An 18,656-nucleotide genomic window follows, 5' to 3' on the forward strand; every position below is an offset into this window, starting at 1 on the left:
CTCCAAATTGATAGACAGATAGATAGCAAGTGAAATATGGATAGATAGATATTGAAGATGCCGGGTGGTGTAATTGTATGATTGTACACGAACACACTGCTCGCCACCCTCTCTATCATCCCTTTGGTTATAAGTCTACCGCGATCTTTACGGCCACGATTTCGGCGCTTACGCGCTGACGAACAATCGAAGCTGGGGTAAAGAGGCGACAAAACCGCGCTAACTCAAGCGTAATTCTTCTGCACCTTATGAAGATGTACAATAATTTCCGCCGAAATATCAACAGCGCAGATTAAAATCAATAAGAATTTGCCATTTTAAGAATTTATTTGTTTTTAAGTATAATTTCAACATCAAGTCATTATTTCCGCTTTTTTATGCTACATATTCAAATAATTTTGTTTGATACTATAATTTCATGGCTAATATTATAATTTACAATTCGACGATGATCTAAATGCATTATTTGCATTTTTATGTTTCAAATAATTTTAGCCCTATTGCTGTCTGGCGAGATTCTAATATCCGTGGCTCTTTTTTGAACAGTTTTCTTTTGTGCGGAAATAATGGCACACTCCTTATAAAACCATATTTTATTTGTAGTACATGTACATAGGCTCGTGACAGTGCTAGGGCCCTCTGCTCTGTTATGATTGAATGTATTCACTTGGTTAGTAAGTGTCGCGATGTCGGTGAAGGTGTGTGTGATAAAATTATCCCTGCTGGTCCTAATTCTTGGACAAACATGCAACAGCCAGGCTTTTGATAAATATCAAGGTGTGATTTTCACAAAAGATAAAATAAAGTGAAATGAATATTTTTACTAATTTAAGGATGACAATATCATTAACTCATTAAAACCGGGCTCCTATTAAGTTATTTACCTCTTCTTTATCGGCTTCTATTAGAGCTAGAGGTCTAAAAAATGTATTGCTTCATTTAGTAGCGAGGCTACTCAATAACTCGAATGTCTTTCTGTCAAATGCGTTTAGGGGGAAACATGATTATTTTGGTTTCTATTCAAGATAGAAATATACTTGGTAGGTTAGCCTGTCGGCAATACTTTGATGAACATTACACTTCTGTACGAAAAATTAGATATACTCGGCTATTTTGATTGAAGAAAAAGTGACATTAATCTTTCAAGTACCTACATTCTCGGTCTACCCGGTTAAGTGAAATTTTGCTTCAGATAAAAAAAAACAAGGATGACAACACATCCATAAGAAGCGAAATTTAAAAATTATAAATGAATATCGGAGGAAAAAATTACTGTAGAGCAGTGTCAAACAATAAACATTAAACTTGATAATATAGGGAAATAACGAAAACTTAAAAATATAGGAATCGATCTAGCACCGCAATTAAAAGACAAATCTTATTGAAACTTGATGGAAATATGCAGAATACGGGCATATTCAATCCCTGATAATTTCAGCCGTCAATTCTGAATAGAAATAGAGAAAATAACGAAAACCTATAAACCTAGGAATCGATCCAGCTCCCCTATTAATAGACAAATCTTAATAAAACTAAGTGAAAATATGTAAAATGTAATATTAAATAATCCCTAAAATTCAAAACCTCTACCTTGAAAAAGAATTGAGCAAATAACGAAAACCTAAAATTCTAGGAATCGATCTAGCACCCCAAATAACAGACAGATGGACAAAAAATGTTAGATTAGATGGGCATATGTCATAGGAATCTCACTAAAAATTTCAGCTGTCTATTTGAATAGGAGCCGATAAAATCAGACGGACGGACGGACAGACAGTGAATTATAGAGTACTTCTGTTACTTAAAATAAATATTATTGATTTATCTCTCTTATATTTCAACTTTTATTTGAGAACAAAAATAAAATGATTTAATTTTAATTCATTAGTTTCTTCATGGTCTTTTTAGAAATTAACTGTACTATCTACTACAACAAAACCATATGTTTTAACAAGGAAGAAAACCTGCATATGTAACGCAAGTAATAAGCATATACTTGTATAAAGAGAATGATTATTGGTTAAGGGTATTTACAAAAATTTTAAGAAGTAAATCGCATGTCCCCCCATAAACAAGCCAATTTTTACATTGGCGTTGTTGACGGACATACAGACAGACCATCTGACAGAAACATAAAATAAAAAGAAGATGCTTGTTGGTCTAGGTAATCTTCACAAAGATTCAGAATACTATCTTGAATAGAAGTACAACCAATAAGATGTTACTAATGGACTAGCGACCATCAGACAAATTGTTCATTGATCAGCAGACATTTTACAACAGCCCTTTCTCAATATCAGCGTTATATACAAAGTTATACGAATCTTCAAAAGAAATCTAAGAATACAGCAACTGAATATCACATTTTTAGCGTAGAAAATCTATCTTTTCTTAAACATACAAATTTTGTTATAAAGAAGTGGTTTATTATTTAAGGGAAGGTTACAATATTTTTCAAATATCAGCATATGATTTATAGAGAGGCTTTGATAACTGGCAAATGATAAGTGAATTTATAAAGAATGATAGGCGTTGAAAAAAAAATATAAATGCTTCAACTTACATAAAGAAATGATATGCAAAGTATGGTGAGGGTGATGGTTGATTTGATATTGAATGTAGGTTTTATGCACTATGCATACAGTAGACCTAATAAAATAGAGAAACAGTTTATTTTAGATTATTGCTACGCTTTCCTTATTGTACTTAACTGTTATAAAATCTTCATGCAAAGTTTGAAGTTGATAGGAGAATTCTAACATGACTAAATTAACAGCTAAACGTTACAGACGGACCGACTCTGTTTTTAAAAAGCTTTTCTATCAAAAATATTAAATCAAATAAGGATTGAAATAAGTTTCCTTTTTGGTCAACGCTTTTGGACTGATGGAGATAAAAATGTTAAGGGCGGAGTGTTATGTCCATATTTTAATAAGGACTCCAAGGATCATGTACGAGCAAAGCTTTTCTCTAGATTATACATAAATTAAATAGTTTAAGAATATTTAATAAACTTATTTTAAAGTCACTTTCTCTTTCAAATTTGATGGCAAAAAGTAAATAATAAGGGAAAACGTTTTTTTGGCAAAAAAAAGTTTTTAGTTTGATTTAAATTTTATATTTGGTCACAAATAAGGAATATTTGCATTTGAATTCAGTTTAAACAAAGACAAATTTGTCTAAAAGAAGCGTAGCAATATCAAGATCACAATATTTTACAAAAAAACAGTAAACTTTGAAGAAGAAATATAACCTAGAAAATGCGTAAAAAATATAGAGTAAAGACTGCAAAAGTAAATGCTCTTCAATTAATAATTTTTAAGTGATAAATTATTTATAAGACGTACAGACACTCTCTAGATAAAGAGTAGCTGCGCTACAGAAAAATGGTCTTTTTTTCATTGACCTCGAAATTGTAACTTGTAACAATTCTCGTAATCTTCAATATTTTTAAAATTTTCACCAACAATACTTTGTTTGCACCCAATGCAATATATTTACTGCGCTGTTTATCATCAGTGGGGATGCACATCAATTCATCGTCAATTGTCTTATCCTTTAAAATCCCTGCAAACCAAGCATACAAGCTTTCCTTCATACTGTCCTTTTATAATAGATAGCTTTTTTAAAAGCAGACCTTTCTATAATTAGGGTCGGTCCGTCCATAATAGTTAGGTCTTTTCTTTAATTTAGACGTGTTAGAATTGTCCTATCGATATAAATTTTGCATGATGGTTCCTATAATAGTTAGGTACAAATTTTAAAGCGTAGCAACTCTCTGATCGTTACCATAAAGTTTATACGGTCATTTAAAACATGCTGCTATTTAACATTTTTACAACATTTTTTTCTGTGATATGATTATCCTATTTATCTAATTTTTGGAATAATGGTTCTAAGGACAACAAGGTTAACTCAATAATCAAATCCTTAGATTAAAATTATGTCCTTTTACGAAAGTTTGCATCATAGTTATATACAATTTCGTTTAGTCTTAGAAATTAATGTTCTGCTTATAGTTCTAACACTCTACAAAAGTTATTGTTTTTTGTCCTCCCTTCTGATTTTAGAGCTTTGATTTTACGGATGTTGGTGTCCTTGTTGTCATATATTTTAATGTTTTACACAATCCAGTTAAGTGCAGACGTAAATTAATTAGTGCAATTGATTTATTGGTCTTACTGTGTATTTTTTTCATAAAATATGGATGAAAACATTCTTAAAAGCAATGCTCTCAAGTTAACAACTAACATACTAACTTTAGGGCCCTAGAGATTAACTTTTATACATATATTATAATATATTGTCCTCAAAAAATGAAAGCAGTTGCGTGGAGAGGGTTTTGCCAGGGAGATGTACATCCGAAAATTTTTACTGTTTTTTTAGTGTAAGGGGGGTGGATACAACCCACTAGACTCCCACCAACTTAATCAAAGGAAATAAAGTGTCCATGAGTATTTGACAACGCACAATTGACACGAAAAGCGCCTAAAAAAACTTAATTTTGTTATGGGCGTGGATACACCCCCATTCTGCACGCCTCTGAATAAAAGATTTGTAAGGATTGGTTTTAGATTATGATTTGGATATAAAAGAAAGTAATCTCAAAGTATTTGGACCCAAAGTAAATCCATCCACTACTCCACATGAAAACGCTCAATAATTGTGAATGTTCAATTCTATGAATATCTGATTTGTTGGGTTTCCCTTTAATGGCTGTTGTTATCCTTATTTTTTCTAATTTGAATATTTCTGATCAGATGCTCTGGAGAAGTACCGTAGATGGCAGGAGAGGTATGCAGAGCCTGTCAGTGCTGACAATTTTATCAGGGTGCAGAGACAGACCAAGAAGAAAACTGTTGAGCCACAAAGGTAGTATAAGATACAAAACTTATCATGGGAATAGAGTAACATGGAAGATTTAATTTTCAAGTAAGAAATATTACTCATTGACATAATTGAAATAATTTTTCTACTCCTTTATAATGAAAATGTTTACATACAAGGTCTATATTGAAAATTTCATAACCTTGATTCTGCCTCTTTTCATTGCCTCTCTGTTTAAGTTTAGGCAATTTACCTTTAAATTGTATTACATAATCATAGTTTACTTTTTTTTAATCGTATCCTTAAAATGGAAACCCATAAAACTTATATACTACATACATTTGGGAATAGGTTCGCCCTATAGGTAAAAGTTTTTATTTACAAATAGGAACACATTTGTCAAGATACTTCATTAATAACTGTTATTGAAATGAGATTCAAATAATATACTTTAAAAGTTTTATTTATAGTTAAATTTAAAGTGAACAAATATAAATATCTTTTCTTATCTACCCTTTCATGTTTTGAAAAGACAAATCTGTATTCTGAATGAGCACATATTCTTATAATAGCCTTATAATGTTTTGAAAAGACAAATCTGTATTCTGAATGAGCACATATTCTTATAATAGCCCCCCCCCCCCAACACACGGAAGTTTTATCTTTGTCAAAACTGAATAGGCCTTTAATCTATAATTCTATTTATGGTGTTTCCATGATACAAATAAAAATCAAAAGAGCTTAGAGACATTAGCAAAAAAAGGTCAAGTAAAAAAAGTCTTATCGCTTAGAAAGGGCAACTTATATTATTAATTTATGTAGCTAAAATTATACCTTCCAAACAATAAATCCTTTGATTGCAATAATGAAAGCATGTATGCTATTTATATCCCGCACTTGACAAACAGACATGTTTCAAGATCAAGATAAATCTTAGCTTTGAATACTTAATCTCAAGTGTATAATGATAAAAGTATAAATAATGTTTCTTACAATAATTTTTGTAGTTTTGTATTAACAAAAATGTAAATATAGATGCACTAAATGCAAGATGACAATGGAAAGGGCGGGGGATGGGATGCTATAAAAGGCACTAAAGAAAGATAAAAAGCTTCGCAGACGTGTTGATAAAAGAATTTAATTGCCCTAAGTTGAAGATTATAAAAGTGTAACCTTTTTGTGTGTATGTGTGCTTATTTGTTAAAATATGTGCAAATAGTTTGTCTGTGTTCATATAAGTAATGTTTGTGTACATAATTGTGTGCAAAATCGTGTACACATGCACATAGATTTTACACTTATTAATTTTGCATTCCTCACGTGATATATTTAGATAAAGTATAAACTTACAGGAAGCATAGTGAAAATCAAGCGTTTATAATTTTTCAAAAAATGTATACAAACTCAAACTAGCCTAACAGGCTTATAATCAAATATAAAATTAATAAGTTGTCTTCCTGTGTGTAGTGAAGGATCTAGCATATTCTTGAATTATTACCAAACCATAAACTGATGGCTATTAAATTTTTCAGGAACCGTATTGACAACTTGGTTCTGACCAACGTGATTCCTCAGGTAAATAAACAAAACAGCTAAAACACTTTTTTTTGTCCTATTGTACGAAGCAGTACTTTTTTACCTTTTTGTGTGAAGCTAAGATTTCAATAACTACTGAACTGATTGAGATCTGCTTTTTTGAGAAGCTTCACATAGTTTTATCCAATATTATTTTTAGACGTTTGGATTCTTTTTACCCCCATCTCACCAATCTTTATTGTTTAAGTGTCTTTTTTAATATAAAGCTTATCGTAGGAAGCATTTATGTTGTATTTACCTAGCTAAGGTTAAAGATTCTGCCCTCAAACATTATACTCTACTCTTTTCTAATACAAAACTTTAGGTCGTTTACAAAAATGCTTACAAAAAAAATGTTTTCAGGATTGCCAATCAAAGGTTTTATTTTGATTTGACCTCTGAATGTGTAATAAATTTTATAAAATAGAAAGATTTTAGCTAAGTAATTCAAAACACTTAAAGACTCTTCGTAAAGACTTTTGGACAGTAGCCATAGAGTACTTATACTTACCTTACTGTTACAGGAATCTTCAGACAAAACATTTATAATGTTAGACGAATTTAAATCTTTGAAATTTACGATCCTTGCTGTCCATTATGATGGACTAATAAACACTCTCACAGTGTATCATGTTTGTAATATTTTTGCTGTTTCCTCTTTGATTGAGTATTTATGTAGTTCCACGCTAAAGTTTTAACTTCTAAATAGAATCTATTGGAAAGTTGGTATAATCCCTCTAACTAACGAGTAGGCCACAACTCCCCCCCCCCCCCTTTCTCGTATTAAAATGTTGTTTTCAGCCACTACATTAGAGCTCTAAACTTACGCCTATCTATCCGTATAGGATTCTTCGAGATTTTACTAAATCCAGTCTATTCAAAAACAAGAATAAAAATACGTCTTTTTAGTGGTTTACTTTTAAATGAAAGGAAATTGTCCGAAAGTTTGTTGTAAAAGTTTGTATCAGAGTTTGGGTAACATATTTTCCTCATATTATCACAAGAATTGATCATTAAGGAGAAAGGTACAGGTTAATGCACATTATAAAAAACAAGGATGACAATATATATATGTATAGTAGTAGTGAAGCATGTAAACAGTTAAACAAAACAAGTCTTGGGTACCACACAAGAATTTATCTTCAATAGCAACAGAAAAATTCTTATAAAAATTCAAATTTCCATCATAGAATTATAAAAAGAAAGACACAGTTTTAATTTGAAACTAAAAATTCATTATAGGAATCATTACGGAATGTACACAGCTATCTTTAATGGTTATCGAGAAAAAATATCATTTAGCAATACTTTCTTGAACTGACATACGGACAAAGTTATTTTAGAGATCCCCAATGCTCATTAAACGATCTTTGCAAATGATCATTGAAATTCTCACTGAAAATTTTAGCCGAAAAAATCGTCTTTTTTTAACATACCTATAATAAGACAGACGGACGGACGTTTGAATTTATATCACAGGTTCTAAAATTAAACAATTAAAAATATAACCTAATTGTCAAAATGGATAAAATTATATTTCATACATGATTTTTTAGGGTGATGAATTTGTGACAGACTTTGGAAAATCCTCTTCTACTCTTGAACCTTTTAACAACGTAATTGAGGAGGTAATTTACTTTATTTCAATTTCATGTGTTAAATACTTAAAAGTTTTAAATTCAGATGTGATATTTGGTAGAATTATTTTGATACTAAGGGATCACACCATTTACTTTTTATAAAGATTTTTAAAATAACTTTATCAAACTTCTTACTGTTGTAATATCAAAATGTGTAGTAATAATGTAAAAAACAAGGATGACAACATCCATAAAAGCGAAGCACTGTAACGGTAGGACAAACGGACATTAACACTTGTATAGTATCTGAACTGAAAAATCGGAACATAAATGTATAAATGTCGAATCAAAATTGTAGGTAAATTTGTTGAAAAACTGCTTAAAAATAGGATAATGTTTATGGACATACTTACATTTTTGGACTTGATTATAGAGTTGCTACGCTTATAATATTGTTCTTTGTTGTCCCAGGAATCAATATATTAAAAATCAGATCAAACGGATAATTAAAACACTTGAAAATTTGTTGTTAAAAAAGTAGAAAAATCAACATGTTTAAAATGGACGTACGGACATTCTGGTAATGATTATAGAGTTGCTACGCTTTCTAAATCGTACCCAACTACTACAGGAATCATCATGCAAAGTTTGAAATTGATAGGACAATTCTAACATGCCTAAATTAACGAATAAAAGCTATCTATCTCGGACGGACGGACGGACGGACGGACGTACGGACGGACGGACGGACCGACCCTAATTATAGAAAAGCTTCGCTTTTAACAAGGATGACAACATCCATAAAAGCGAAGCACTGTAACGGTAGGACAAACGGACATTAACACTTGTATAGTATCTGAACTGAAAAATCGGAACATAAATGTATAAATGTCGAATCAAAATTGTAGGTAAATTTGTTGAAAAACTGCTTAAAAATAGGATAATGTTTATGGACATACTTACATTTTTGGACTTGATTATAGAGTTGCTACGCTTATAATATTGTTCTTTGTTGTCCCAGGAATCAATATATTAAAAATCAGATCAAACGGATAATTAAAACACTTGAAAATTTGTTGTTAAAAAAGTAGAAAAATCAACATGTTTAAAATGGACGTACGGACATTCTGGTAATGATTATAGAGTTGCTACGCTTTCTAAATCGTACCCAACTACTACAGGAATCATCATGCAAAGTTTGAAATTGATAGGACAATTCTAACATGCCTAAATTAACGAATAAAAGCTATCTATCTCGGACGGACGGACGGACGGACGTACGGACGGACGGACGGACCGACCCTAATTATAGAAAAGCTTCGCTTTTAAAAATTAACGTCATACACTTTAATCTGGTTTGCTAAATATATTTTGCACTAATCTTTACAACTTTATGTACAATCTTTATATCGTTTGCCTTGTAATTAGTCCAAATTAAACAAGAATGATACAGAAATTATCAGCGTTGTTGCTAAACTAAAAATAAATATATGATAAAATATTCATTAATTTGAATCAAAGATATATTTTTAATTGTTAAAAGCGAAGCTTTTCTATAATTAGGGTCGGTCCGTCCGTACGTCCGTCCGAGATAGTTAGCTAATATTTGTTAATTTAGGCATGTTAGAATTGTCCTATCGATTTCAAACTTTGTATGGTGATTACTGTAATAGTTAAGTACGATTTAGAAAGCGTAGCAACTCTATAACCACTACCAGAATGTCAGTACGTCCATGACATGTTGATTTTTCTACTTTTTTAACTACAAATTTTTATGTGATCTAATTATCCGTTTGATCTGATTTTTGGTATATTGATTCCTGGGACAACAAAGAAAAATATTATAAGCGAAGCAACTTTATAATCAAGCCCTAAAGATGTAAGTATGTCCATAAACATTATTATGTATCAAGTAGTTTTTCAACAAATTTACTTACAATTTTGCTTCGATTCTTCTACATTTATATTTCTAATTATTCAGTTCAGACACTTTACAAGTGTTAATGTCCGTTTGTCCTACCGTTTCAGTGCTTCGCTTTTGTGGATGTTGTCATCCTTGTTATATTATAAATTCCGACGTTTTCCATAAGTACATAAAGTTGGTGGAGCTTTGCGCTTAATTGGTCGTATTATACAATAATTAGAATAAAGATCATAATAAGTTAGAAGAAGAATATTAAACTATACAACTAAGATTAATATTAACAAAAAATTATTAAAATAGTAGAATCCATTCTAGTAGTTTTTTACCGAAGAAAGAGGAACAAGGATGACAACAACCATAAAAACGAAGCTCTAAAACGTTGTGACAAACGAACATTAACACTTTCAGATTATCGGAACTGAAAAAGCAGAATATAATGTATTATTACAAACAAAATTGTAATTAAATTTGTTGTGAAACAAACTGCTTAAATACAGGATACTACTTATATGTTAAGGACTCGATTATAGAGGCTATAGTCAATATGTCATTATTAGAATAAGTTAATTTTTTGGCCATACTTAAACCACTGATTTGGTACAATTGAAAGTGTAAACCCTACTACGGGACAAATACGAAGCTTCCCTGCCATCGTTTCAAATAATAATCTTACTAACACAAAAACATTATATCTTCCCCTAATCTAATGTTAATTATTTAGTATTAAATGCATTTTTCTCGTATAAGTTAAGATATTCTAAGAATAATCACGAACCATGTACGGAAGGAAACGCTTTGAAGATTATATTACATCATACAAGGATGACAACTTCTATGCACACTAAGCACAATCAATCATACTTCTGAATATTAACAGCTATAGATATGTCACTTCAGAAAATTTCTTCTCGTTTAGAAAGTTATAAGATGCACTAAATTGAAGTTTTGATCCTTTGAGTCATAGGTTACAAGGTTTTGTGATAAAATCGTACTTAATCATCAATAGAATCACCATTGAAGATTACAAATCAACAGTGTAGTATTATATATAATATTTAAAATGCCCCTAAAAATTATTCTACAATCATTTTAGAATCTCTATGCGATGTTTTTATTCTGTTGGGTGATTCTAAAATGCAGACAAACTTACAAACATTAAATGTATAAAATATCTGCTTCAAAACTGCATTATGAATGAATATGTAAATGTAGGTTAATATAACCGAAAATACTTTATAATTAGCAAAAGTCTTAAATAGTTACCTTTCTGTCCATCAAAAAGTTTTGAAAGGATGCAATATCTTGGGCCACTATTTGCTATAGACTTGTAAATTAAACTAACTAGTTATCCTATTAATCTGATTTTTTGAACAATGATTCCTAGGGCATTAAACTACAATGATATGAGTGAAGCATCTCTATAATCATGTCCTAATAATGTAAGTATGTCCTTAAATATGTAGTATCCTGTTTTTAAACACTTTTGCAACAAATTTACTTATAATTTTGTTTAGACTTTTCATTTATATTCTGCTTATTAAGTTCTTACAACCTACACGTGTTAATGTTCGTTGTCGTACCGTTTCAGAGCTTTACTTCCATGGATGTTATCATCCTTAGTGTATTATATATCCATTTCTTTAATATAAGGAAAATAAGAATATATCTAATAGAAATTGTATATTATGTACAAAATTATTCATTTACATATAATGGATACATTGCACAGTACATGATTATAGTAAACTAATCCAAATGAACGTCGCATGTTAAAATCGCCCTTTACATTCAAAAGCGTGCAGAAGGGAGTGTCTACACTCCACTAAAACAAGTTATATCATGATTTTCACCCCTTGATGGTGTTGTATCCCTATGGTAAAACCCTATGCTGTTGATTTAAACTTTGAATAGGGTTTCATAGAACAATTTTGTATCAATTATCAGAATAAAAATGTGCAAATTAAAAGACTTAATTCCAATTTTATTTTAGAGTCAAGTTAATTTCCTACGTCCTGTGAGAGCTCCTTCTCCAATCCTCTACTCTCAGGTAGAATTCTAGAATAATATTAAGTATTAAGGTTTTTTCTGGACTATAAGATCTCGGGAAACACTAGTCCGAATTGGTTTTAATGAATGGCTTAGGGGTAGTTTTTGGCTATTCTCTGACCCCCATGCCCTCCCCTGGATGCTAAAGGCGAGCAACTAGTATACATCTTTATAGATATGGAAAATATAATTGTTTAGCGCCGCCTTTTTTCATAACGGCTAAACTGCAGGTAATTAAAACCGTAGAAAAAGGGAGGCTATGTAGCAGCAGATTCATGATATACTTGAGGCTGACTCTTACAAAACAAAATGGCTGCGATTTTATATCAGACACAAATTTTGGATGTGTACATATGCACAAGTAACAGAAAAATCAGCCTTCTACATCGAATAACAGCTAAAAGATATCCTTTTTCCCAAAAACGTTTCTGACAAACGATTTTATAGAGCATAGAGTGTTGTTTACTGCTTAAGATAGCAGAAATTAAATTATATTTCAGTTAATACATCTTTCTTTTACAAAATGATCCGTACATCTAAATTATAACTAAAATGATTCCTAAAGCGGATAAGTATCATTATATAACCTCAAACATTAAGAAAATCAGAATAATTTTCAATTGTTATCTTGTTATTTGAGAACTGTAAAGAAGTTAAGTTCAGATGAACTGAAATTAGTTTCCGAATGTGAACACATTTTCCGAGGTGTTTCCCAATCCTATCTCAATATTTGCTACTAGCTAAAAAACCTTCAAACTTCAAAAAAAAATCAAAATTTGAATGTATTAACGATTTATACATTATACATTCAAAGTTTTAATTTTTCAAATTTTGATTTTTTTTGGAAGTTTGAAGGTTTTTTTAGCTAGTAGCAAATATTGAGATAGGATTGGGAAACACCTAGGAAAATGTGTTCACATTCGGAAACTAATTTCAGTTCACCTAAGTTCATATAAATGTTATCATTGTTGTGGTCAAATACACATTTTCTTTTCAAACATTTGCAAAAATATATATTATATATTATCTACAGTTATCATTTTCTTTCTTTTTTTCCTCTGGTCCCATTTAAATTTTAAATCACCAATTGCTGATCATAATTTGCTTTATGTACAGTGAGTGTGTGTGCGATTTTGTGTGTAAGTGTATAAAGAAATTAGTGTGATTAATGCAATGTTCTTCAAAGAGGTGACACAAAAAAATTTTATGTTTTCAACAAAAAGTAATTCAGTAATTTAGAAAATATTCGATAACAAAATAACGCAATTAGTTGGGTTTTTTTAACAGAGCTGGATCTTTAAATCATTTCAATTGTGCGCCAAATCGGGTGAGCCAACTTTCCACCAATGAGAGCACTGCATTTTACGAAATGCCGCGCTGTGATTGGCTGAAATTCGGTGCATCCCGATTTGGCGCACCATTGAAATGATTTAAAGATCCAGCTAAGAAAACATTGTCAAAGTTAGTGTTTAAATGTTTAAAATATTTAACAATTTATAATTCTAAGAAAAAAGCCATTTCTTCTTTTAAGTTGGTATTCAAGTTCCAGTCATTTTGGGATAAGATAATGGGTGATAATTTGATGCAATTCCACAATATTGTCATACATATATAAAATCATTGGTTGAAAAGTTTGGACACTGCTAGTTTAAACCAACAAATCAAGATTTAATAAAATTACCCAATTACATTTATTTACAGTTCAATGTCCCCTCGCTCCCTATGGATATAAAATTATTTTGCAAAAAAAACTGAAAAACAGTTTTGTGTCCCCTCTGCTCTAACAAGGTCCATTAAGTATCAGTGACAGATAGTAATTACATTGAACAAAGAGTTATGGTCATATGAGGATACTTATGATATCTTAAACCCTACTATCACATACACTTTTCACACCTTCAAAGCCTGATGTAAGCACTAATAATTAGGCTCTACTTATTAACTCTGGAACCAGTCTAGTGTGACATTTTCTTTCCAACAAAAGTGTTGAAAGAAAGAAGATAATGTAAAAATGTAATGGTCAATTTTAAAAAGTGTGAAATTAATTAATTATAAAAATTATAATTAGGTTTAATGCTCTTATGGTTTCTTAATTTGCCCTGTTGACTTTTAGGTTGTTGTATCGACATTAACTGTAGTCATAATAGAGTTATGTTGTATCCTTATCTACAAAAGTAATAGGATGTTTATCTGTTTTGTTGGATTAATGATCGCTAACCATTGCATTGCATTGGACCGATATGGTGCTCGTTTAAAGTTAAGCTCCTTATAAGTCCAGGGAAGTTTTTTAACTATTAAATCAACCTTGCCAAGAGATTTCACCCCTAGAAAAAAAACTTCTCTATCCCCCTCGCTTGGACATTGTTTTGATAAGGGAAAGTAGAAATCTAGACAATTGATAAAAAATATAATAATTATGTAAAAAAGTTCCAGAGCTTTTTGAAGAAACAAAGTTTTTAATTTTAAGTATTATAAACTTATATTTGTAGAGAGGTCCAGGATCTGAGTACATCCACAGTTCTGAGGTGGATTCATAAAAAAATTTTGCCCCACTAATCGCTTAGTGGGGCAAAATTGTTTTCGTGAAAAATCCACCAAAATCACATTAAAAATCTACAAAAATTAAACAAAATCATAGAAGGGTTATTAACATAAGATTTTATTTAACTTTTGTAGATTTTTATGTGATTTTGGAGGATTTTTCACGAAAACTAAGAGATTAGTGGGGCAAATTTTTTTAATAATTCACCTCTGGAGTACCCCAGGGCAGCTTCACAGCATAGTTATTATAAACTTATATTTTTAGGGAGGTCCAGGATCTGAGTACATCCACAGCTCTGGAGTACCCCTCTACAAAATAAGGTCAGTTTAAATTATTTTGCAACAATATTTTTTTATGTTTAGTTAGTATTTCAACTTTTATGATCAAATTAAACTGTTTCCAATATCTTGGAAATTTATGAAATTGAATTGAAAAGCTGTAAAGCAAAGACACTTACATATATAATTCATGTACTATTTGAAAAGTTATCAAACTTACAAGGAATCGTTATCCCCATGGTTATGGTAGAAAGAAAAGAAGCGCATCTCCCCTGCCCCAAGGATGGACCATCCTAGACCCTCTTACTGGAAGACCCAAGGAGTAAGTAAAAGTTGTTACAAATTTAGTTGCTATTCGAAAATAAAAGAAAGGTATAGTTACTGTAACTTTAAAAGCTGCCTATAGCTAATTGTTGACCTCAGAGTGCTTATAATATAAAAGTAAGGATAACTTCAGCAATAGAATAGCTGTGCTACTAAAATATATTTTTCCTTTAGCTCAGCTATTGAGATTCCCGCAGTGCTGAGAAAGCAAAGACAGCCGGATGAAACTGATCAACCTGATGGAAACCAACTCGTTGACTTTGTAGCTGAACAAATTGCTGTAAGTTTTAAATATTCTTATATTGTAAATCATGTAACTACTGAATTCTTTTACAAAACTGATTAAGTTCTAAAGAATCTAGTACATTTGTATTTTTTTCAAAAATATAAACCAGGAAAACAAGATTCAAAACCTTAAACAGGAAGTAATTAAAAGTGGAGAGTAATAGTACAAAAGTAGATAACAGGGAAAATACTCAAATAGAAAGTTTTGGTAAACAAATATCTGTGTTTAATACGATACTGTTTTATGCATCTAAAATTTAATAAAATCTAAGAACGTTAATACTTTTTTTATTTTGTTTGTTAGACAGCAAAATTAATCAGTTGAGTGGGAGGGGCGCTAAGATTTACACCCCATTAGAAATCCCTAGTCAAATTAAATTTTTTTCCAGGGAGTTGGAGGATCTGAGTATGTTGACAGTTCTGGACTTCCACTCTACAAACTCAGGTTTAGTTGTAGTTTTAAAAAGAAAAGCTATAAAAAATTGTGTTTTGGGGGGATGTTGTTGGTATTTTTTCTATATAGCATTTTTATTGGAAGATGGATTTACCCTCCCCCATAAAAAATAGTTTAAACCTTCCCTGTACAATATAAAGCTTCACATTAAAGGTTAGCAGGTCAGCAGTTAGCAAGATCTTTTAAAACAGCACACACACAATCAGACAGTTATTGAGTTTACTTCAAAACTTCTAACAGACTACCAACCCTACGATTTCATGAGCTGTGTGTTGCATAGTCGTGAATTGTACCCTTTTTGCCAAATATATCTATCAATGCTTTACTATTAATGTTGCGCATATAATAGCTACCAGTCAAGTAAAAGCTGAGTAAAACAGTAATCTTTGATATACCAAACTCAATAGTACTGTCAAGTATCTTTCCTAACTATAGAAATCCCCCACACATGGAAATACACCCAAAAACTTAACTGTAGCATCACCTTGCTATTGTCTAACCACTACATTGTCTATTCTAAGCCAACTTAACTTAACTAAACCTTATATAGTCACTCTCGGGTACAAGTTAATGTTTATTAACTAATTTTAACATGATGTAGAAACCAGTATCCCCATGGCTACGGAAGAAAGAAGAGGAGTGCCTCGGCCCAAGGATGGCAACTGTTAGACCCCCTTACTGGCAGGCCTAAGGAGTAAGTTTTCAACGATGTTTAGGATATGCCGCGTAATAACCCTCGAAAAAAGCACTGAAACTCATGGAAAAAAATTAGAAGCCTGGTAATAAGTCCACAGTTTTTTTCTTCTTATAGTAGAACCAAAACCACTCACCCCTACCCCCCCCCAAAAAAAAAAAAAAATTATCCCCCCATGAAGATTTTTTTCGCTATCCCCAACCTTCCAAAAAAAAATAAACATGATGTTCTTTACTAAACTAGCGTGACCTGTTTATTTCAGCACCTCTATCGAGATCCCAGCTGTGCTAAGACGTCAAAGACAACCACTAGATGAAGGTCTCCAGCAAGCTTCATTTGATGATTTCATCTCCAGACAACTTACGCCGGTATGTTTCGAACATATTTTAGGGATTTTAATTTATTCATGATACCGGAAATTCCAATCTACCGTTGTTTTATCCTATCCTTTACTCCCTGAAATAAATTAAGATGAAATTCAAATGTGTTCTTAGTAAAAATTATCAAATCAATTGATATTTAACATTTCGATTATATTTCCGTTTATTGTCATTTTAAGTGTTTTCAAATGATGAATAACAGAAAATTAAATTAGATTTTTAAAATAATCAATTTTAAAACTGTAATAAACAGTTCTATTTATCAAAAATTGCACTGAAATATGTCCAATAGTTACCTAATTTAAATGAAATCGTATGGCATGTCATTAGAATGTCAGAAATGTCATTTTGTCGATTTAAATCTGTAGGTCGACACAATGCTCCCAAGTGTCCAGAAAAAGACACTGCAAATTTAATAACTTTTACCCTAATACAAACAATAGCAAAAAATGTATAGAATTGAGTTATCAAATATTTCCAAATATCCTAACTTTAAATCTTGCTTGTTTATTGTAGAACCCTGCCCAGCAAGCCTACAGATACAAATACCTTCAGAGGAACCCCTACACTGGTTAAGGAGGAGAATATCTCCCCAATTTTTGACTCACTAACCAAATTATGTACAAAGGGGTTCAATGAAAAATGTTTTAATAGCCAGGAAACCAAAAATACATATTACATAATATTGAATCAATTTCTGGCTTTAAAACACTTTTGTTCTCTAATGTCCAAACTATTTTCGACATTCCTAAAGGAATGTTTTTAACCTTTAGAAAATAGTTGTTATTTTATTATTAATTCTAGTCAAGACATATTATTTTGTTAAATCATACATTTAGTCATTATTATTATTACCCGCGTACTGTAAACTATTTTATTTTTTTCAACTTTCAAGTATTTATGTATTTATGACTTTCAAAATTAATTTTTTTAATTCTGTGATTTTTAAAAATCTGATTTATTATAAATTAAAAAGATAATTGGATGATTAAACGTGCAAGGTTATTTATCAAAGTTTGAACAAATCAGCTTGAAGTAAATTTTTATCGCTTGTTTTAATTTTTAAAAATTAACATTTTTAAAATAATAAATCTACTAAAACATTATTTGATTCTAATAGTCTACCTTTTAAAAAACAATCTTGATATGATAATGTTTACTAGATTCGGTATAATCTCTGTAACCGACAAGTGGACCACACAGATCCCCTTCTACCCCACTCCACAAACATCCTTTTTTCAATTTCTAAAAAATTGCAGGAATTATCCTGCCGTTTTCTAAACCTAGCAAACCTAAGTTAATCTTGTGGTCCACTTTCAGTTTGAGGGAAATTTTTAATATTTGTGTTTATTACATATAATGATCAAGTTGGAATTTTATGCTTCGGTGAACAAAATCGCAATAAATATTTCTGTTTCCTAGATTTATTCCAACTTTTTTATCATTTATGAGAGGATGCATTTTAGTAAGTGCAGTATAATCACTTTTTGATTCAGGGAGGGAGCTGAACAATGTAAATTAACTTATCTTTACCCAATATTCTACACGTAAAATTTGAGGGAAAGGATAAACAAAAAAGAAATTTTCTACCTTGTTTTTTGTATGATAAGGTTTAAGGGACAAAAATATTTGAATTTAAAAAAAAATTTGTCATGAGTGTTAAAAGTTGAATTCCTTTGCGAATTTATTAATTGTACATTCCTTTGAACTAAGAAATAATTATAATTAATAATAAGATATCATCCAC

At 30.8% G+C, this 18,656-nt stretch overlaps 1 protein-coding gene across 1 annotated transcript; it reads left to right on the top strand.

Moving 5' to 3' along the window:
- Window positions 1-601: 601 nt before the first annotated feature.
- Window positions 602-18,330, top strand: LOC145323566 (uncharacterized). Its single transcript, XM_080165940.1, has 12 exons — window positions 602-777; window positions 4,761-4,872; window positions 6,360-6,402; window positions 7,959-8,030; window positions 11,897-11,953; window positions 14,759-14,814; window positions 14,996-15,094; window positions 15,271-15,376; window positions 15,771-15,826; window positions 16,437-16,529; window positions 16,792-16,897; window positions 17,426-18,330. Exons 1-12 carry the CDS (start codon window positions 687-689, stop codon window positions 17,483-17,485), a joined length of 951 nt encoding a protein of 316 aa, XP_080022066.1. The 5' UTR covers window positions 602-686; the 3' UTR covers window positions 17,486-18,330.
- Window positions 18,331-18,656: the final 326 nt, after the last annotated feature.

Source organism: Acartia tonsa, chromosome 7 (assembly GCF_053477335.1).
Source record: "Acartia tonsa isolate MP-2025a chromosome 7, ASM5347733v1, whole genome shotgun sequence".
NCBI lineage: Eukaryota > Metazoa > Arthropoda > Copepoda > Calanoida > Acartiidae > Acartia > Acartia tonsa.

Bases quoted from the DNA above. Each gene is read 5' to 3' on its own strand.
- LOC145323566 (XM_080165940.1), top strand. From the start codon at position 687: ATGTCGGTGAAGGTGTGTGTGATAAAATTATCCCTGCTGGTCCTAATT. The intron at 6,403-7,958 runs GTAAATAAACAA...ATGATTTTTTAG, and splicing joins TGACCAACGTGATTCCTCAG to GGTGATGAATTTGTGACAGA. The intron at 8,031-11,896 runs GTAATTTACTTT...ATTTTATTTTAG, and splicing joins TTAACAACGTAATTGAGGAG to AGTCAAGTTAATTTCCTACG.